Source organism: Accipiter gentilis, chromosome 2 (genome assembly GCF_929443795.1).
Source record: "Accipiter gentilis chromosome 2, bAccGen1.1, whole genome shotgun sequence".
NCBI lineage: Eukaryota > Metazoa > Chordata > Aves > Accipitriformes > Accipitridae > Astur > Astur gentilis.
The window spans coordinates 42,334,050-42,355,696 of NC_064881.1; the positions used below are offsets into that span (position 1 = coordinate 42,334,050).

General features: G+C 42.7%; 1 protein-coding gene across 1 annotated transcript in view; it reads left to right on the forward strand.

The window, feature by feature from the left end:
• FER1L6 (fer-1 like family member 6) overlaps window positions 1-21,647 on the forward strand; it is a 137,787-nt gene that overhangs the window by 50,332 nt on the left and 65,808 nt on the right. Inside the window, exons 3-7 of the mRNA XM_049826813.1 lie at window positions 15,139-15,221; window positions 18,335-18,461; window positions 19,087-19,141; window positions 19,237-19,368; window positions 20,099-20,161. Of these exons, the coding sequence (XP_049682770.1) occupies window positions 15,139-15,221; window positions 18,335-18,461; window positions 19,087-19,141; window positions 19,237-19,368; window positions 20,099-20,161 (460 nt within the window). The remainder of the gene's footprint in view (window positions 1-15,138; window positions 15,222-18,334; window positions 18,462-19,086; window positions 19,142-19,236; window positions 19,369-20,098; window positions 20,162-21,647) is intronic.

Consider the following 21,647-nt stretch of genomic DNA (forward strand, 5'->3'; position numbering starts at 1 on the left):
GGGGAAGCAGGGGCACAGAGACCTGCCGGCAGCTGCTCTGCTGCCTTGAAGCAAAGTTGGGATTACAATTCAGGGCTCCCGAGTACTACCCCCTCTGCACTTCTGTATGTTTTTCTCATTCTAAAATAAAAATTTCTAGTAAAGCAAGTGCAAAAAGTTTGAGTTAGAGACGATATCACAAAGCTGAGGTCCCTCTGGGTAGGGCACTGAATGTAATACTTCACTTCCACAAAGAATTGATTTTATTTTTCAAATTTGAAATCTTTTCCTTTACATCAAAGCATCCACCACTTCAATATTCAGGAAGAAATGCACTCACTGAGGGTAACCCCACAGCATTGCCCCACACCAGCCTGGTCTCACAGCAGTTGGCAAGTTCTGGCTCTGCATCCCTGGCTGACTACCCTGCGACACACTCCCTGAAGCTGCAGGAAGCATTGGGAAAATGCTCCTGCTATGGTCCTGTACTTCATGTACAAGATGCTTCCATACATGCACTTCTCTTGACCCATGATCAGCTCTGCAGCATCACTTACAAAAGTCAAATCCTGCTTTTTTATACTCGACTCTATCAAACCTCTTTACTTATTTTCAGGTGGATCATTAGCTAGATGCTTCTGCATAGTTTTTAACACATGGATTCTTCCTTTAAAAATTACAGTAATCCCATTTCTAGGGCCACCCAGTCACTGAGATAACACACCAATTTATACCTGCTGAGGAGATGGCCTATTTAAGCTTCTCAGTTTTTCTAACCAAGTATTACTCTCTTTCAAATAAGGTTGCTCCAATGCTTTGAGGACTCCCCAATGCAGACAATTTATGGTTCATGTTCTCTGCCATACCACAAAATGAATTAACTCTTGTTTATAGCTGCTTGCATTTGGCAGTAACATGCCCAGTTTGGCACCATTTAGAATCATAGAATCATAGAATGGTTTGGGCTGGAAGGGACCTTGACAGGTCATCTAGTCCCACTCCCCTGCAACGAGCAGGAACATCTTCAACTAGATCAGGCTGCTCAGAGCCCCGTCCAACCTCACCTTGAATGTTTTCAGAGATGGGGCATCTACCACCTGTCTGGGCAACCTGTTCCTATGGCTCAGTGGAGCAAAAGGCACTGGGTCCATCAAGATTTCAAAGGTCATTGAGAACAATATTCTGCCCCCATTAAAGAAACTGAAAACAAAATATGTGGATCACTAAGTGCCTATAGTAGTTGTGAGGAACCATTTTGTTCAAGCCTTAGATGCACTGGCCCATCTCTATACACACCGCGGTTTCGATCAGAGGAGTTCTCAAACAACACTTAAGTCTCCTGATGCTTTTCCCATGAGACAGGTAAATGTTTTAAAACCATTAACTGAACAGACCATCCAAAGCTATGTAATTTTATGGATATGGCAGGAGTGAGGCTGGAAATAGACTCTATATCCTGACTTTCTTCTTATTCCTTCCCTTCCACTGGAGGCCTGGCTTAGCCCAGGACTGGTCTACTTTTTTTTGTGAGAGAAGAGGGGCTGAGTCACTTTTTAAACGTATTGACTATTGAAAACTTCCCCTTATGTAAGCTTTCTATTTCTTTACACTCCTCAACATCCTATAACTTGGTGCTGGGCACAGCTCCCACCTCGATTTATCAGGCAGCGCAGATAAACACCCTCTTTGTCAATACAAGGGAGTTTCTGTTCAGCCTCAGATGCATAAAATGAAAACCCCAGTACCTTCTGTTCACCTGTTCCTGTGGCACAGAGCGATTAATTGGGCAGAAGGATTACTGCCCTGTGCCACCTTGCACAGCCGGCACGAAGGCATCGGTGCTGTGGCTGGTAGGTTGATGCTCAGACCTGGTGCGGGAGGTGTTTCTGCTGGACGGCAATGGGAGATGCAAAGTGCAGTTGGCCTTTGAGCACAGCAGGAAAAAAATGAGTTTGACAAATATTAGCAGGGATGGATTTCCTAGGGGAGGGGAGAAAAGAGGCAAGGCTCAGGAAAATGTCACCCCCCCCAGGCAGTGATTTGTGATGTGAGTGTTTTGTGATCTCTGAGGGACGGTTGGTGATGGCAGGGCGCCCACCGGGCTGTTTGCTGCTGCTTTCCTCTGTCAACACCACAGCCAGAACCAGCCCCCCTTATTTTACACCAATTTCAATAGGATGCCGTTAACCACCTGCTGAAGAAAGCTTCAGTTTTGGCTACCAACCCCCTGAAGCCCATTACCCCAACCCTGGACACTGTGCCTTTCAGCGAGGATTTACTGTGTGCCACAGCAATAGCCAGAATTATTCTGGTGACATTTTTCGCTGCCCTTGATACAATGGCAGGTAGAGCTCAGGACCTCACTGTGTTTGGGCAAGAATATGTGCACGGACAGTCTCTGTCCTGAAGAGCTTTTAGTTTCACTAGTGAAGACAGGCAAACGGTGAGGGGAAAGGAGTTATTAGTACAATGGTCACACAGGTAGGAAACATCACATAGACTGATTTCAATAATTCAGCACATATCTTCTATATAGCAGCTATGACTTTTTTAGTGATTAATAATAAATGGAAAGGATAGTTCCTGGGGCAACAGGTGCTCTGCAAACATGGATTGATTCCAGTGTATGCGTAGGCACATAGATGGAGTCTGCTCCTACCCTACTTGTTGCACAGCAGCTCTGGAAAAGTAAACTTTTTTTCAGCATTAAACCTCCTCTTAAGAAAGCCCTGTAGGCAGCTCAAGGCAGGCATCCCATGTGGCTTCGGGGCTGATTTACACCTCTTTGCACATTGAACCTTGACTGTTGAAGTCCATAACTCTGAAAACATTTCCTATACAAAATGAAGCAGTCAAGACACACATACTCTCTACTTTCTCGTTCCCAACAAAGTATCTCCTCTTTTAATCACGACCTGTTTTTGTTACTGTCTCAGAAAGAAAGAAAGGAAGAAAGAAAGAAAGGAAGAAAGAAAGAAAGAGAGAAAGTCTCAATTAGGTCAGAACAGCTGCTGAAGTGTCACCTCAGCTTTTGCTACTCAGGTACTAATTAGGAGCTCACTGTAGAGCCACTGTTTCCAGCTGAGCAAAGGAGATGCTTGCTGGCTTGTTTCAGGTCTTATGGGAAGCTTTGTGCAGTTAGGAAAGAAGCTGTTTGGGACTCAGGTGGTGTAGGTGGCTTGCAGCCTCTCAGCCTTTGCAAGGAAAGTTTGGTTGCTTGCCAGGATACTGGTGAGCAAAGCTGATTATCCACTGGTGGGTACTTAGAGTACCCAGGACTGCCTCTCCCCGACAGCCTTTTTTCTGCAGAGCTGCCGGTTCAGCTTATTCAGTTGGAAATTTTAGGGCAAGGTAGTGAAACTGTTCTGTATTGGTAATGAATAATTTCTGAATTCAGCCCTGCAAGAGAGGTGGGTTGGAAGTCATGGAATGAAAAGTTTGATGTTTTCTTTTTTGTTTGTTTTCTTTTTTTTTTGGGGGGGGGGGGGGGGGGGAGGATTGTTACCAGGCTGTAAGCAACCCTCCACTGAGAGGGCTCAGTGGCTGCTCACAGTGTTTAGGATTTCATCTAGAAACAGAGTGCTTTAAAACCTGGCCTTGGTGAATGTGCTTTGAAGTTGCAGTGTTGTATGGCATGTCTCGAGGGACCACATTGTTCTGCTGTCAGCCAAGTCTCCCTGGACTAGGTGCGCTATTATATGCTATTATACGTGTTGCTATACCCTTCCTTAGTGTAGCTCATGCTTTTCACTGAAAAAGCTATTAAGCCTTTTAAGGGAATTCGATAGCTAAAACAACAGTAGCCACCTGGGCCATAGGCACATCATCACCCAAACCTAAGGCTTGTGCTGCTGGTGATTTCTGTTATTGTTGTTATTTTTTATGGTGCGTTGTTCGTGTTAGAAAGAGAAGAAAGATGAGAGAAAGTAAGAAAAGAAATTGAAGAAAAGCACCCCCAGATAAAGCCCGAATAAGAACTTGGGCCTGTGACCTTCAGAAGGCTGAATGAAAAAAAAAAAAAAGCATTTAATTTTCTGTTCCAGTAGAGAAAAGGGGATTTTGCACATACTTTTTAAAAATATAGGAGTGTATGAGATACATCTGATTTAATTACCATTTCTCCTCCTAGCAGAGCTTTGCCCAACCACTCAAGTCAAACAAGAGTATGATTGGTGTTGGTGAAGGGCAGGTCAGCTTCTGGACAGTTAGGCTGGAAACTTGTACTTTGATGAACCAAGGCAGAGCAAATAAACCTGACCTGCAGAGGCAGCCATGTCCCAAAAGTCACCCCCAAAACCCAAAAGGATGCAGAAGTTTGAACCTGGCTGATCGCTTGGGTTAAGCTGTCTAATGTCGTTTCATTTCTCTGCTGCGTTTCTCACTCCAGTAAAACTACTGATGCCTCACGTGCTATGGGTACTTCATCACAGCAGGGAACTCAGTTATGTACCTTGGGCAGAACGAATCTCCCTGCTCTGCTGGGGATCAAATACCTATTTCCAAAGGTGTCTTTAAAGAGACATTCAGCCTCATGGTAATAGACTGTCCTCTCTATAGGTCAGTTCCCATCAAAGGTTAAGAACAGTGTGAAAATGTTCTTGTGGGAAGTGCAGAAAAAAAGAGGTCTTGTGCCTCTGTAACCTGTTCTCAGCAAGGACTGGAGTATGCCCAAGAGGAAATGTTAAGGAAGTAGCTGTACATACAAGACTGAAGGCAAGAGTTGGGAATAATGTGAAAGTGCACTAACTAAAAATGGCACATATTAAGCCTTTTAACTGGGGAGATGGGAGAAGTAGAAAGGGGAACCACAATCCAGAGCCCTGTCAGCTAGGCTGCAATAGAGACGTCAGACATGTTATGGGTGGAAAAAGTGAGAAAATAGAGAAAAAGAAATTATGTTCTTATTAAATAATAACTGGGCGTAAATACATTAATACTTAAAATAGGCCTATTTTTCCAGAGAGTGGTTCCTCAGTCTGAAATCTAAACCTTTTCAAAGTGTCTTAGTGGGTATGAAAATCTCAGTGTCCTTTTAGTTTGGAGGTGTGGCTCACTGACTTGGTCCTACAGGCCCCTGCAGAGCAAAAGGAGTTAATGTTTGCACAAGGATAAATCTTTGTTCTTGTTCAGTGTTTACCAACTTGACTAACCAGCCACCACGTTTGCTACCAGCAAGTAGCAAACTTAAATGCAGTCTTAAATGGAAATGTAAGCTTGGAGAGCCTGTTCACAATGTAAAAGGTAGTGACTGGAAGAAAAACAGAAGGATGGAGCCCTCAACAGTGGCACCTCAAGCCCACAGGTATGTCTCATACCCTCAGGAAATTCTTCCAAGGTTTGAGTTAAATTCAGCTAATTATATTTAAAAACTTCTTGAAAGAAAAGAAAATAAACAAGTCCTTTAAAGCTTGTTTAACTGCTCCCGGCAGACATGATTATTATTGCTAGTATTTATCTATTCTGTACTGCCCTGTACTTTCTTTAATAATTTGTTCCTGCACAAAGTCAAGGGAAGACTTTCTGAGGCCAGTGGGTGATGGCTCAAGCTCCCTGTGGAGGGAGGAAAGGACTCAAAGAGGTGCAGGAACAGGAGAAATTGCCCCCTTGTGTGTAATAACTGCATTCTTTATTTTGTAGTCATGTTAGTATTTAGTAGGTCTGTTACGCTGCTCTTGTGCATTAACATAAGAAAAGTTGTTGAATATGACCACTGATTTGCATCTGTTCAGGGTGTGGCAGCTTTGCTGTTATGACTCATGATGTATAAGGATGCTAAATGTGTCAATAAAAAGTCATTGCTTTTCTGCAGAAGGGACAATATTTGAAAGAACCAAGGCTGTATGTGCCTGGGTAAATGGCCAATGTTTGCAGAGGTCACGTGCTGTGCTGCTGTTGTCTCTGAAGCCTTCTCAGAGCTTTGGAGTTTAAGATCATTTGTGGCAGAACTGTGCACAATTTGAAAGTTCAAATTATAGGTTGTTCAGAGTGTGTTTGATTATACCTGGTACTTCTTCTTCCAGATTCTCTTTTAGTCATTCCTCATAAAACAGCTGCTAGGGAATTAATACTTTTTAATTAAAATGCTAAAAACATGGAAGCAACTGGGTCAAACCATAAGGTCTCCTTCACCCGAGTTTCTGCCTCCCAAGAGGGGCCAAAGGTGGATATTTGGGAAAAGAGTCTGTGAAATAGGTATGAGCAAGGCATCCTGCCCTTAGCAGTTTCATGCAGTTAGGAAGTTTATGAGCTGGATGGACATCGGACTCTCTGGCCCCAAACTCCATAAATTTACCTGAAATCTCTTTGAATTCTTTGGGGTCAACAACCTTCCTTGCAACGTGTCTTATGATTTATGTATCTCACTGAAGAACACCTCTGCTCATTTATTTTAAACTTGTTGCCCGATAATGCCACTGAGTGCTCCCATTTTGTGGTCTGGGGACTGAAACCAAGAAACTGCTTCTCTCCATGTCACTTGTTATTTTATAGATCACTTCCAAACACCTCTTCAGCTGCAGTTAGACAATACAGTAAATCCAGGTACCTCTCAAGAACATGGTGTTTGCATGAGGCAGTGATAACTGGGGATGAACTCTCCTGTTCAACAGTGTTCCAGGCATGGATTAGCTTTTTACTATGAGGCTTTATGCTGGACTAGGTATAATTCTGGAAAAAGCTTGTGTTGTGTGCTTTGATCATTTTGACAGAAATGTGATAATGAACCCATACCTGATTCAAATCTACCATGACTGCCAGGTGACCCAGCCATGCACAGATCTGGTATTTATGATCAGGGAACCACCAGAACGTGAGAAATACCCTATGAGGTCAGATCCAGTGTCCATCTGGGATGGTGCTCTGTCTCCAGCAGTGGCAAAAGGAGTTGATATTCAGGGAGAGCACACAAGCCTGGCTGCTTTCTGTGGTCCATTCCCCCCAGCATCCAGAACATTTGTATCACAAGTGTTAATGGATAAATCCCTGTCTGGTCCTTTTAGTATTTTTAGACCTGGTTCGTCCAGAACATTTTTATCATGAGTGTTAATGGATACATCCCTGTCTGGTCCTTTTGGTATTTTTAGACCTGGTTCATTAAGTGCATCCTCATTCTAGTGTTGTGGGTTTTGCTGAGTAACAAGCAGCTCTGCTTTCATCTTATTCACCAGCTTAAATTTATAAACTTTGACCCTATTCTCACTTAGTCATCCCTTCTCCAAATGAAGAGTCCCAGCTTTTTCAGTCTGTCATAAGGTGGCTTCTTCCACCCTTTTTCTGTGCCGCCTCTAACCCCGTTATCTTTCCTGAGATGTGGAGACCAAAGCTGCACACAGTATCCGAGATGTCAACCTGAATTATTCTGTGATCCCATCTTATGATCTTGTGTGAGTTCACCAGTGCTTTAGATGCAAAATGACACTCACTGCCCTCTTCCTAATACCCAGCACTGTGTTGGCTTTTTTTTACTGATGCTGCACACTGAGCTCTTGACTTCAGAGAGCACCAGCGATGACTCCAGGACCATCTCCTTGAGTCTGATTGCCAGTTCAACGCTTCTCAGGCATGCTTCATTATTTTTACCTCACTGCACCACCTTAAAAACACAGGCTATGATCTCTTTTCCAGGCTGAATAGACTCTGCCAAGAGCCATTATCCGCCTCTGATCACTTACCAGTGTTTTCTGCACGTTGCTGAGGTTTGAGTGCCTTTTGAGATGAGCAATCAGAGTAGCAAGCAGTGGCCAAAATGCAGTAATTTAGTGGCATATTATGTTCCCTGTCATATTTTTATCTCATTTTTTACACTTCCTAATGGCTGATTTCAGGTTTTGACTGCTGTAGTGCAATAAACTGAAGTTATACAGAGAATTAACCACAAAGACAGAAGAATTTTTTTCCTGAGTTGTAATAGCTAATTTAGAGCCTGTTCTTGAATGTACAGAGTTAGTGTACAATTAATATTGACCACCGTATTGTCACCTTACAATTTTCCTACTGATGGGATATTAATAGTTGATACAAGATATATAATGTCATAGTGCCACATAGATGTGAGAAACCCCAAGCTTCAGAGCTCATACCTGTGTGTGTGCCACAGCTGGTTTTCAAATAGCAGCTTGTCATACGGGATTGTGTATTCACCTTCTTGAGGAGCTGAAGATTTTCCATTGCAAATCCTTGGACCTGTCAAAAGAGTAGAACCAGTGGGAAATCAGGAAAAATGAAAACAAGTTAAGACAGCTAGTGAGAGCTCCGGGCTGTGAAAGAACCACAGCAGAAATAATGGGTTTTGGAATAAAGGGAGTCTCATTACTGAATCAGGGTGAAGTGTCTGACAATATACTGTACGAAGCAACACTGCGCTAGCAAAGGAGATAAATTAAATGAATAAACGGGCAAAATCTTCCCTTAACTTCTATAATCCTGAGAAAAGAAGGCATGAAATTAGTACATCATTAAACATTCATTAAGATGTTTTCTGCTTTCCATATGTCCAAGAACACAGAATTTATTTTATTCAGGCCTCTTTGACAATTAAATGTAATTGCAATAAATTTCTTCCCTGAGACTTCATTTATTACCACAAATGACATACTAGCTTAATAAAAAAGATGTTTCTTAATTAACCAGTTATGCTCACATTATAGTTTTAGATTGATTAGGCTTTTTATTTTAAAGCCCCATCTTTGTATTGTAATTAAATTTTACTCTTTGAAATGAGTGGTGTAAATTATGAGGTAATTTACTTTTCCTTTCACTTTCCTTGACCAGTACATATTGTGGAAGTGATAAAATTAGTCAAGAGCCTTTCTTATATTTTTGCATTTAAAAGGGAAAGAGAAAACAATTATAACCTAGAGAATTACGTTCTTTTTGCTTGTGTTTATTTGATGAAAATTAGAACTAATCATGTGGAGATAATTATTCACGTAGTGCAATACAGTTTGATCTACTGCAAAACTCTTTGGAAAATGACACTATGTTGAAAGAAGCAGAATTTTAAGGAGCCACAGGAAAAAAAAAAAAAAAAGAAAAATACAAACCACCTTACAAAACGCAAATAAAAAATGCAAAGATACAGACCCACCTAACAAATTTTACATTCATGTGTGAGAAAGCTGAAGGCTGTTTTTCCTCTTCCTTCAATTTCTAATGCTTTCTCAGTCAAGGCACCGTACCCATAGCTTTACAATCCTTAGGCACTGGAGCTGGCTCAGATCTGAGCCACACAAACTTTTGATCATCCCTGAACTAAATCGTTTTGATGGTGCCAAAAAGTTTGCTGAGACTGCTGCTTCCAGGGAGGAAGGGACTTGGGGGAAGAAAAGCAGGGCAGCTGCTCCCATAAGGATTTTCTGCTGCCAGGACCACGCTGGCAGCTCACTCACCCTGTCCGCATGAGGACTTCTGGATGGTCTCAGGAGACGTAGTGGATAAAACAGGGTTTGTTTCTGTGTCTGCCCTCTGTGTTTCCAAATCTCACTCTGTGGTTTCATTCCTCTGTGCCCAGCAGGAGCATGGCTCACACGCCAGCACTAGGGAAGGTCATCCCAAGGCTCATGGCTACAAAAAGGGACGTTGAGAAGCATCTTGGTCGAATGCAGGTTAAGCCCAAGGCTGGGTTTTCCTTGAACAAGAGGTAGAAAGCTGCACTGAGAGGGGGACTTGTGGAAAGGGATGGAAGGTCCTTCCTCGAGCTACACATGCTTGTGTTTAGATGTCTCGGGTTATTCTTCTGACTTTATAACCAATGGAGAAGTGATTTTTGCTGTCCTACAGTAAAGTGTCTGAAGTGAAGTATATAACCGGCACCCCAGAAGTGCCCGCTTGTCTCTGGATGATGTGTGACGCTATTCTCCTCATATGTCAATTCTCTGAGCACACAGACTTCTGGAAGGATTTTACTGGAAAAAGAAACTAAATTTCACCAATACGGAGAAACTCCAAGGAGATTCAATATTTAGTAAGGTCACTTGTACTCTATTGCTGACAACTCTGAAGTGTTTTGAGTTTTTTTGCCAGCTTTCCTTTAAATTAGACTGCAAACTTCAATTACTGTGTATCTGAGAGAACATTATCCAGTGCAAGAAGTGATCATGAAGCCTCTGTGATGATAGGACAGCTTAAATGAAAAAGAAAGGTCATGAAAGGATTTTTTGGAAAGCTAACAAGCTGGAAAGATGGAAGCTGCCCTGGATTAATCTTGATGAGAAGAAAATATAGTCTGTGAGCCTTTTTCACATTTCGAAGAATATGAAAATTAATTCAGAGACCAAGTGGACATGTGGCACCGATAACGGGAAATGAACCCTTGTATTTACAGATTTCTGGTGCAAATCCGACATGGTTTGAGTATAGCCAAATGCTGTGGTATGGTTGGTGTCCCACTCTTATTTACTATTTATATCAGGGAAAACTCAGTGAACCACAGTCATAAACAAGGGCCCACACTGTCACTGTACTTGTGCAGAAGAGAAAGTTGTCTTTACTCCAGTTTTTTTTACAATCCCCATGTGGAAGGAGCTAGGACACTCAGTCCTCTTTGAACTAAGCAATGTCCTTGATTAGCTGAGATGGCTGATTTTTAATTGCTTCTAATCAAGGCACTTACAACAGGAAACCTGTTGGTAGCCTGCAGGAACTCTTTCCTCCACCTTCTCTTTGGACATGAATTTGTTTTATTGTATCTTAAACTAGCTGCTTGGATCCAGGAAGGAACAAAGTCTTTATCTGTATTTGAGCATCACATAGCATATGGGGGGCTAAATCTTTACTGAAGTTTGCCCATACTACTACAATACTTAGAACCTCCAACCTCACCATGGGTCCTGAGACAGGTGAAAGAATTTTTCTGCACCCCAAGTCTCTCCTAATTTCCCAGGTTCTTGCAGTGCCTTGCTGAAAGCCAGGAGATCCTTGGGAGACACTTCCTCATGACATCATTGGGGTCTACCTAGAGGTGGCACACAGGTTTATGCTGGGCTTAGGGATAACAGATGGGTGTGAATAACTTTGGGGACATTATCAAATCTGGTGAAACTGCAGGGAAGCTTGAAACTTTCCCTTGGTGGCATCATTTCCCTGTGAAAATTTTCACAATCCCAGGGAGAGGGGAAGGAGTAATTTTCAAGTTTTCAGCAGTTGATTGAATTTATGTTGAAGCTGTGGTGAAAAGAAACATTCTTTGTGGAAATTTGAAGAAAGGTTACTTTTTTTCTTTCCAAGAGAACAAACTTACTGTCACAAAAAGATTATCTGCAGGACATTTTTAAGAAGCCTAAATGATTTTATTAAGCATCATGGATGTTGCCCATGTGCATAATATTTGGAGCACGTACCCTGTCACTGGGTGACAAGCAGTTTACATATCAAAGTGATGGAGCCTCTCTGTTGTGAGGGCTTAATACCTTCAGTTCCCTGAAAACTTCATTTACTTAGCTTAGACCTTTACAGAGAAGATTCTGTCTGGCAAATCCCATATATAATGAATGCTGCCCTGCCATCTTGGTGAACAACCCCATGCTCTTCTCCTTTCCCATAGCTGAGCCTTGCAAGTGGCTTATGCTTGCTGCCTCTCCAGTGTTTTTGAGGACACTTCTCTGCGTGGTCACAGCTGCCTTTGGCCAAGGTAACCGGTGGGGCCAGGGGTGCAGGAGAGCTCAGGTGCACCCTGATGCCTTTCTGTGCCCGAACCTCCAGCAGGATAAAAAGCTGAGATTGTAATCTGGTTTGCTTCAAAGACAGATCTTGCTGTTGGCACCTGTGGAGTTCTCAAGCTTGGCTGTTTCTCTTTCTGTCACTACGTAGCACCTTCTGCAGTTCGGACTTTAAGCACTTTTGGTGTTACGTAAACATAAAAATAATGGAGGATGGCCCAGTTTCCACATCAGGCTTTATTAATGGCCATTCCCTTCAGTTGCCCTCTGACTCCTGCTTTGCTTGATCCATTTTTTGTCTTGGTACTACATTTCCACTTGTACTGGTTGGGTTTTGGCATTCTTTGGCACACAGAAGTTATGCATTTTCTGTGATTGTGCCCAGTATTGCTGACGTTCCTCCTGGGCCTGGCCAGTAAACTTAATTTGCTTGCTCTGAATACAACTTTTAAACGTTATCAGCTCCCCTTTCCTGTTTGTGGGAACTTTTCCTCCATAGGTAAATGCACCTCGAGTTTGCAGGTGACTTTAGATGTTTGAGCACTTATTGCTATCAGGTTTGCTCAGCACGTAGGTGCCTGCTTGTTTGGGCTAGTTGGGCTGTGTGTTTCCCCAGGTAATTTTTTATTCCTACAGCAATTTAGGCAAACATGTCCTCTGATGATGGGGGGGGTGGGGTGGGGGGGAAATGTGCTAAATGCATCCTTGTGGCAAACAGCGAACCTGAAAAATGTTGCCATTATACCAAATCATTTGTGTTTCCACTTTCCTCCCCTGGTTGCTTTATCAGTAGTTAATAGCACAAATTCTGGAGCAGCATAGGTTGTTTCTTCCTCTGAAATATGAGGCATATTTGTTTCCTTGGAAAAACTGTAGTATGAAAGCACGCCCACAGAGAGCTCCTCTTGAACCAATGTGACCAATAATTGGGAAAATGGTAGAGAGTAATATACTAATAAAAGTGAAGTTCTAGGTGGGTTGAAATCCACCACTGCTCACAAATTTGCATGGGATTTAGTGAATGCTTCAGCTCTCAAAATGAGGTGTAAATTATATTTTCAAAATATACAAACATGTAATTTCAACATTTCAAAATGAAATGTTTCAGATATGCTGAAATGTTTTTCTTGACATTTCAAATTGAAAAGGACCAAATTGCTTGCAAACAGAACGACGTATTTCACTACTGTATAACATGATATCTGAACTATGTTGATTTCAGCAAGCAGGTAAGATCTGCAACAATAGGTTTTACATTTTCACCATCAAATAAAGACAAGTGAATCATTTGCAATGACTTTGGATTTCTGAGTATAGGTCAGGTTTGTCTGGTTAATTCAAAATTATAAGTCCACAGGCTTTTGTTTAATGAAAATAGCCTCTCAAGCTTGGTTTGGTTCTACTGATTTCTTTTTCCTTTTTTTTTGTATTTTGTTTTAGTTCAGGCATTCAAAGCCAAGGGTCCGTTATCGCCCACTCCTATTCCAACCACCGTCCAGTTTACCTTTAAGGAAGAACTTTTGTGTGCATTTCCTGCATTATTGTGACTGTTTTACCAGACCTTGATTGGCAGCAAGAAAAGATGTATGCAGACTCTAAGGGCCATTACTAAACACTGGTACAAGCCTCCAGAAACCTTCAGAAACCTGGAAAAATTAAATTGCACACTCCAGTGCTCAGAGATTTGATTTCCACTCCCCAACCCCCTCTTGAATGATAAATCATGTGGCTTAAAAACATACACTTTATAAAAGGAAGAAAAGATAACAAAACAAGAGAGATAAACAGAAAATAGCCAGTCCTTTCCCAAAGTATAAGGAAAACTGTGCTAAATTCCCCACTTTAATTTCTCAGGGAGGCAATTGCAGGACAGCTGGCTGCTTCCCACCCCTTCTCTAATATCTTGGGTTGAAAGGGTCTTCCTGGGCACAGCTTTAATGCAGAAAATGGTGTTTCTCTTCCACGTTGCTCAGGATGGATGCTGTGCTGAGCCCTGCTCAGGGGCAAGGGGGAGAAGTCCCATCTTCTTCCCACAACTTTCCTTCTCTGCAGTGTATCAGCTCCTGCCTTGGCTCTAGGGTATGGCAAAGTAGAAGTTGGAGCAGTAGGTCAGGTGTGAATTGGAGACTGCTGAAGTTAGTAGTCTTGTAGGCATACTTTGTTCTGTGCTTGCAAAATGTCAGCCCAACATCAGTGTCCCATTGCAGGACCATTGCTCCTGGACCCCGACATGGGGCAAACAAAGGGTTTGGTGGGATGAGGCTGGCTGGCAACCAAGAAGGAGGGACTGGTGGCTATGGGAAGAAAAAGGCAACCTTTTGTTGAGGGGAAAATACTGTACAACACTTGTATAAATATTTCCTTTAAAACCAACTCTATAAAACTGCTCTTTCTCTCTACTCTCTCTACAAACTGAAGACCTGAAGGACCAATGGAAGAGTAAAATAGGAAAAGGACAACCAGCACAGACATCTGAAGAGCCAACCTGGGCCTGTGCTGTCACTGGGAGAGGTGCTTTATCTTAGCTTGGCAACTGTACGGACTCCCACCTCTGGGCCATGGGGAGTTTTGCTTTCATTTTCCCAAGAAGCAGGACTGCACTGTAGGTCCTTGCTGAAAGTCTTGACGTGTTTTCTGTGATGGCAACCAGACCAGGGCCATGCTTCCCTGCCTGCGTCTCACCTCATGAATGCACCGCATTCCTGGATGATTATGGCAGGCTCCTGGCAAGGAGTTGTGGCTAAAACTGAGTTGAACGCAAGGAATAAGGAAGCCCTGATGAGGCTAGAGCCACTTTATCCGGGCATGATCTGAAAAATGACCTCACCAAGCTTTAACTGGGTTGATTAGTTTTAAGTTGGATCTTTTCCCTAATCCAGTATAAGAAGAAGTGGGAGGTGGAAAAGCCCCATGCAGTGGTAGCTGGGCTGAAGCATCTCTGTAAGACAGCTTGGGGAGAAACCCTTGTCCAGTCCTGTTCATGGCTTTGGTGCTGGAAGAGAGTGAGAACTAACTAAATAAAAGGCAAAAGCTGTTGTGGTGAATGTGCCACTGATGCAGTGGATACCCTCACAAGGAAGCTTACGGAAATGCTTTAATGTTTATTTTAATTCACTGGAAACCTGATTTGTATCTGGAACCTGTAATTTGTCAGAAGCTTTTATCTCTGGTCTTGTCATAGGCATAAGAATTACATGTTTGGGAAGTCAGTAAATTGGAAGCTTAACTTGGATTGACTTTCTTTGCCTCTTGCTGTCTTGGTTTGAAAAGAAGTTTTGGCTCTTCTCAGTATGTTTGCCTGTACATGGCCAAATTTTAAAAATAAACAAAACTAGATGAAGCATAAAACCAGAGCTTTCTCTTGTTTGCTTTCAATAAAAGGAAAATCAGAATATAATGATCTTGCTTGGAAATCAAAACAGCCTCTTAACAGCTCCTTGAGTTAAATTAGAGTCCAGCACAGAAAAGGCTTGAAGATATTCCACTGATCACTTTTCTTTTTCAGAAAGGGGCTGTTTGCTGGCATGAAGCTGAAGAAGAAGAAAAAAGGCGAGAAAGGGTTGACTATTGCAAACAAAGATGCACTGGGTAAGGCCTCATAAATCAATTTTGCAACTGGGAAGAGCAGGTGGGGGTTATATTATATCTAATTCCATATGAACTCATTTGAATTGCATCTTAGAGCTTAGTATTGATAAAACTGGCAGTAAACTCATCACTTCCAAGTAAACAGAGCTAATTATTTTTACATTAACTGTTTCATTAAGTCCACCTAGAGATTCTGTGAGTTCAGACTGCTGTATCTGGTAAAGTAAAAAAAATACATCAGCCTGACTTTTACCATAGAGACACAACACATTTGGAAGTTTTTTTTCTACTCTAGAGATAGATAATTCATTACAGGTGTGTAATTTTTCCAGAAGATCTGCTTCTTCTAGAAGCCATAAGAACACAACCTGAGCAGGCTCAGATGGCTGGATGGGCTGGCTCAATAATGTTGGGAGCTTTACTTAGTAGCAATTTTCCTCTTAAATGTACAGCAGTTATTTTATTCTTTATTTTTAAGAATTATTTTTTTATTTTTAACAGATAGGGCTACATCCATAAGACATGCAGAGTCTCCTATTTCTTTCCCTTAACACACCATTGGTTTCCAAGCTAAGGATGCATTCCCCTGCACGTCCTGCCACTGTCATTTTTCTCCTATATCAGCATAGTCCTCCGGTTTACCAAAACCTGTAGTTCAGCCACAACAAAGTCTTCGCCTTCTGTAGTTTTATTTTGCAGTCTCATGCCTCAGATTTCATGGAATTTTTAAAACATGGACTACTATGTGTTTAGTGCAGCCCTTGAATTACAGTGTTTTAATAAACCAGCCATGTGTGTCTTGACTCACTGTTGGGCAGAAAGAGCAATTCATATTTTGCACCATAAGCATTATTTAGCTAAAGTGCACTACTTTTAAAAAGATTCTTCTCTGGTCCTTACAGCAAGGGCTTTGGGCTTTTGGAGCAGAGAAAACTAAAGAACATTAAACTTCTTACTAATTACAGATATGTTGGAGTTTATCTTATGCTCCATTAAATGCACCATGCTCTACAAGATACATTATACTATAGTGTGTTTCAGTGTTCCATGTGGGCATTCAGGTGTTCCATGTGAGCATTCAGATCTCTGTTTATTTCAAATGATTGTGTTTGAGTCATTGGATAGATTGGGGTCCTTATGCTGCGATTTCATCTATTTCATTAGTGTTTTTGTTGCTGAAAAGTCTGAACTAGCAAAGATACAGCAATCACCTGTCATGTCTTGTCTTGATTGGGATTTTGGCTTAGGAGATCTACTGGGGAAGTGTGCAGTAGGGGAATGTTGTAATTCACGGAACCATTTGTGTTTTCTGTCACTGGATCCATGCAGGGGAATAATTCCTGCTGGTTGGTTATGCATAACATACACACGGTTATTGATGGGGAAAAAGGATAGTGATTTAGACACTAAAATGTCAGAAAAAATGGAGCTGTAAAGGGAAAGAAGCATTGCAAAGAGTTTACATCTCACTAGAAACAACATGGAACTCACAAAAAGTAGTCCAGGCAGGGTGTCACGCTGACACACACCTGTCCCCTAACCAGGGGGAAATTTTATCTGCTTTAGCCTCAGAGCAAACAATACAGACTACTGCAAGCCCATAATCAAACACCATGCTCTAGAGTAAACAGGATGTGGAGGGTAGCCATGGGAACTTGGTGCTACAGATGCAGAAGTATGGACAGATGCCTTTGCCTCAAGGGCTGAAAATTGGGCTATGCCTACATGGATACAGAAACAAGTTCACCTTCCCTGTGTTCTAGGGAGGTTGGACAAGAGCTAGAGGGGCAGTTGGGGAGTGTACGTGTTATATGAGATTGCTAGTGGAGGAACCTTCATGGAGCTGGCTCATGCCTGGCTGCCTTGCAACACAAACAAAGTTTTGTCTGTACTCTGCGGTTTGCCTCAGAGTAGAGGCTTGTGGAAGCCAGCTGAAAAAGGAACATTCAGACCTGATGAGACCTATCCAAGTGAGTTTTACTGTACAATGGATGGCCCTTTGCTACCATTACCATTTTCTAAACACCCTTCAAGTGACCATACCTTTTCAAAGAGACAAGGAAGCCCTATTACAACCCTTCATCTAGTTTTGTAATGGGAGCACAGTGCTGTAGAGTACTTGCAGAAAATGCACTTGGATGTGTTTCCTTTCATTTGATGCAAGGTCATCCATAAGGTCACCTAAGCCCCTGAGTATTGCTGGGCAAGTCATGTTTACTGTTGCAGGTACCACTTGACAGCTTCTAGACCAGAAACAAGTCCAATCTAGTCCAGAGTCACTGAACATTTCTTGCTTATAAATGTAATTATTGGAATGAACTACAGGCACCCAAATTTTAAACCTTCACCTAAACCACACGGCTCCCTTCCCCAGGCAGGTGTTGAACACAGACATGCTTGGCAGGGGGCAGAGATGCTGGTAGGACTTCTGTCAGACCAGAAGGACAAAGCAGAGCAGTGTGGGAAGGGCTTCTCTGGCCAAATGTAGATGTGTATATCTAAGCTAGTTGCTGAGATTATCTTTATGGTCAGGAAGAAAAACAAACACTTTTAGAAGCAATTTGTCTCACCTCTTGTCTCTACAAGAGATCCCATGAATCATGCTTTTCATCTCTCTTTTTCTGTCATTGATCTCCCAGTTCATCATCTCTGTAAAGAGGAAAGGTGAGAAATGATTTCTAAGCTAGGCTCCGCTTTGGTCACTTGGAAGGGACCAAAGTGTGTCAGACTGTTATGACAAACCATGGATTGCCGACTCACTGCTGCAAAGTAATAGGTGCAAAACCCAGCAATAATCTGTCCCACTGTCTTTCTAGCAGACGAGAGATGGGGCAGTCAGATATAACTAGTGTGCATGTGCTTGTTGTGGGTGCATATGGTGTGGAGAGCAGCTACAGCCACAATTTATATGGTATATGATTTTGCATGGGAGGGGAGCTGCTGCTGTAATCAACGCTGCTCAATACAAACCACTACTGTATCTCTAACTGTGATACCTAAATAAAAAAAAATATTCAGTTCATGCCGATGAATTCATTGCTGTGCTCCAAGTTAGCTTTTTGCTAGTAGAAATCAGCAGTGGGTGTTACTTTCTCGATTGTTTTCTTCATCAGGTGATCATGATGAAAGTGCAAATCTTCACCATGACACTCTTGGAAGACAAGAAGTGGGAGAGGAAGACCTAATGAACAGCAATGCACTGTCCAATGTTTTTGGATCCTTAAGCCCCAAGAGGAAAAGGTGCTCCTTGGCATATCTTACCTAACATCCCCCCAAAACACCTTTTATATCCTTCTCGGGAAGGCCATCACCCTAGGACAATACGTCTTCTGGCAGAAAATCCATTTGCTGCCAGCAGTGATCCCTTCACTGCTGCTCTCCCACATGACAGTGTGGGATGTACTTGTCAGCAAAATATTATCAGCTCAAGGCAGATCATTACTAGATGCTATCCAGTGCAGGAAGAGGTTGAAATGGATGCTGAGAGTGCCTCGGCTGTGCCAATGAACTCCACTAATGAATATGAGCCAAAGAGGACAGCAATCTCTATAACCAAGAGCTTGTGTAGTTGTTTTCTTCGTACAGGGGAGGAATGGAATCAGGTTTGATGGGATCAACAGGTGAAATCATTCCCATGCATGGCAGGTAGCTGCACTGGTCTGTGTGGATGCAAAACATTTCTCTATTACCAAGTATATAAGAAAGACAGTGGTGGTCTCTGCTGATGAAATCAAGCCTAACGGTTCACAACAAACCTATGTACCATAAAAAATGCTTGCTTTGTGATGTGAAGTCTTTCCAACATGTGTCCAAGTACTAGCTCTTGCCTAGAGATGTCTAATGACCTGTTTTGTCATTTAAACAGGGCAAAGCTGGTGACCAGAATTCACGAAGAGGAGATGAAATCCCAGCACTACCAGGTGAGCAGGGGGTGATGGCCCTCACGTGCCTGTGAAATCCCCAGGCAGGCTGGACCTGAACCCAGGAGTGCGCGTGGTATCCTTGTGCCCCACAGATTGCCATCACCATCATCGAGGCCAGGCAGCTGGTGGGTGAGAACATCGACCCTGTGGTGATCATTGAGATAGGTGACGAGAAGAAGCAAACATCAGTAAAGGAAGGCACAAATGCCCCTTTCTACAATGAGGTAAGTGTTTTCTCTTGAAGAGGGCACTTTTTTCTATGGCTCTGGGTGGTGTTCATCACTTGATAGGTCAAAAGATGAACTAAGTTTGTAGCACCTGTGTGTCTGAGCAGGGAGGTCTGTCCAGGAGCCGTCTGAGTTTCAAGTTTGGCCAAGCACCCGCAATATTGTCCCTTGGGTTTAGCTCTATTTGATCTTTTTCTTCTCAAGCTCTGTCTACCCTGTTCCCCACCTCCTCCACCACATCCTGCCCTACTACCACTGCCTCTTCCTTTTTTTTCAAATGATCCATTTGGAAGATTTGTCTAAACTGCCCCCCCCAATCTCCCCTTTCTACCGTTTCACTGTTTCAGCCTTTCCTTGACATGCATTTGTCCCAGCTGCTGACAAATAAGACCAAAACAACTCCCCAAACAAACCAGTCCTTTGGGTTTCCTTATGCCTCCTGACCCTTTTGACAATACCCTCTGGTGCAAAGTGAGGGCCATGGGCATTTGCAAAGGGCAGTGCTGTGCAGCCATGCAAAGAGGAGAGTAAGAAAACAGGTCTGGGCCATGGCAGACACAAGCCAGGGAGCAAAGAAAGGGTTTTGCTATGTCCACCACCACCTCCCCAGCACCCCCAGTGGCTCACAGGTGCTCTGTGTGGTAACCCAAAAAGCTAAACCATGCTGCCGACAGCACTGGCTACCAGCGCAAGGATGATTCTGATCTGCTGTCCCCTTTTCCCACAGTACTTTGTGTTTGATTTTGTTGGACCGCAGGTGTTCCTGTTTGACAAAATAATCAACATATCAGTAAGTACCTAGGAAAGCTTAACACAGTAAGTAAAGGTCAATTGTTGTTTGTGTCACTTCGGGTCTAACTGATTCTTCTTAATGTAATTAAAAAGAGAAATAATTTTGGGTAGCAAGAGTGCTATAAAGTCAGCATGAAGTATAGGAAAGAGAATGGATAGGGGAGAGGAAAAGGAGGAAAGGCAGCTGGCAAAGATTTGAAGGAACATAACCCTAGAGGAACATTAAGTGTGCATTTGCAGGGACACTCATTGCTGGCTTGGCAACCTGCAAGCTAGAATGAGAAAATTCAGCTTAGTTAACTCCTGTCAGCACTGTCTTCATCCCTCTAATTTTCAAGCCACCACTTGTTTCAAATGACTGAGTTGAAACTTCTGGCTTATCTCAGTTCCTCAGATACAACTGTTTCTACCTCAGCTATCCAGGTACCTTATCCTCAGCAGTGGCTGTCTGGCTGTCCAGGAGTGTCAGTGGCTGGTTGCTATCAGCATGGGAGTGGGCTCCAAGCGTTCAGTGCTGCTCCCACTGCTCGCTGCAAGTAAAGTCCCGGTGAAGCTGAAGAACAGCCCCGATGGAAGACACACATGCTCTTGGATGTGGGGCATTACATAATGATTTGCAATTTGGATGGCCAAGTCTATGGAGCCATGCTAATTATCCTACCTGAGGCTCCTGAGGTTCATCACCACATTTAGCAAAGCTGCTAAGGAATTAAGGAAGACTCTCACGAGACTCTGGACAGTGCTGTATTTGTATTACTTAGAAATATCACAGTGCCCTTCATGAGCTGTTTTTTTGCATTTCTATTGCCAAAAGTCCCACCGCTTGGCCAGAGAAATGAGCAGTGAGTTGTTGCCCCAGGAAAGGTTCTTTTTCCCTGAAGTGCTTTGTCCATTTCAAAAAAGGGTCTGTGTTAGTTGTGCTTGACAGAGACAAGCAGTAGTCAGGAACTATAGGAAACATTTGTGCAAAACCTCTCAGAGATGTTCACTGTGTACCTGCTTTGCTGAGCTGCTAATGAAGTGACTTTTCCCAGCTACAGAAATAAAAATTGTTCATTTACACATGGCCAGCTGGGCAGCTAAGTTTTCAATGCTGGTAGTAAATTGACAGCCTGAATCCTAAGCTCCAGTTCAGAACTACTATATCGCGTGCACAGCTCAAATGTATGAAATTCATACCTACATAAGGTATCTGCAGATCTGACCTTCACTTACCCCTGAGGACAGAGTTTACTACAGGCTGACAATGGCCCATCTTTTGCATGGGAGTAGATACCGTCTCACTGTTATGATTTTTATCACAGTGTATGGCCCTTACATGTGTTTCTGACATGGTTAGCGTCAGTGCACTACTGAGGCATCAGTTCTTCTGAGCTACTGCTACTTGGGCATGTATAGTTATTTTTCTCCAAGATACGGCCAGTCTTTCCAATCTCACATTCTTTTGATAAGGACTCCGTATATCCAGTGGTGGAGGGGAGAGT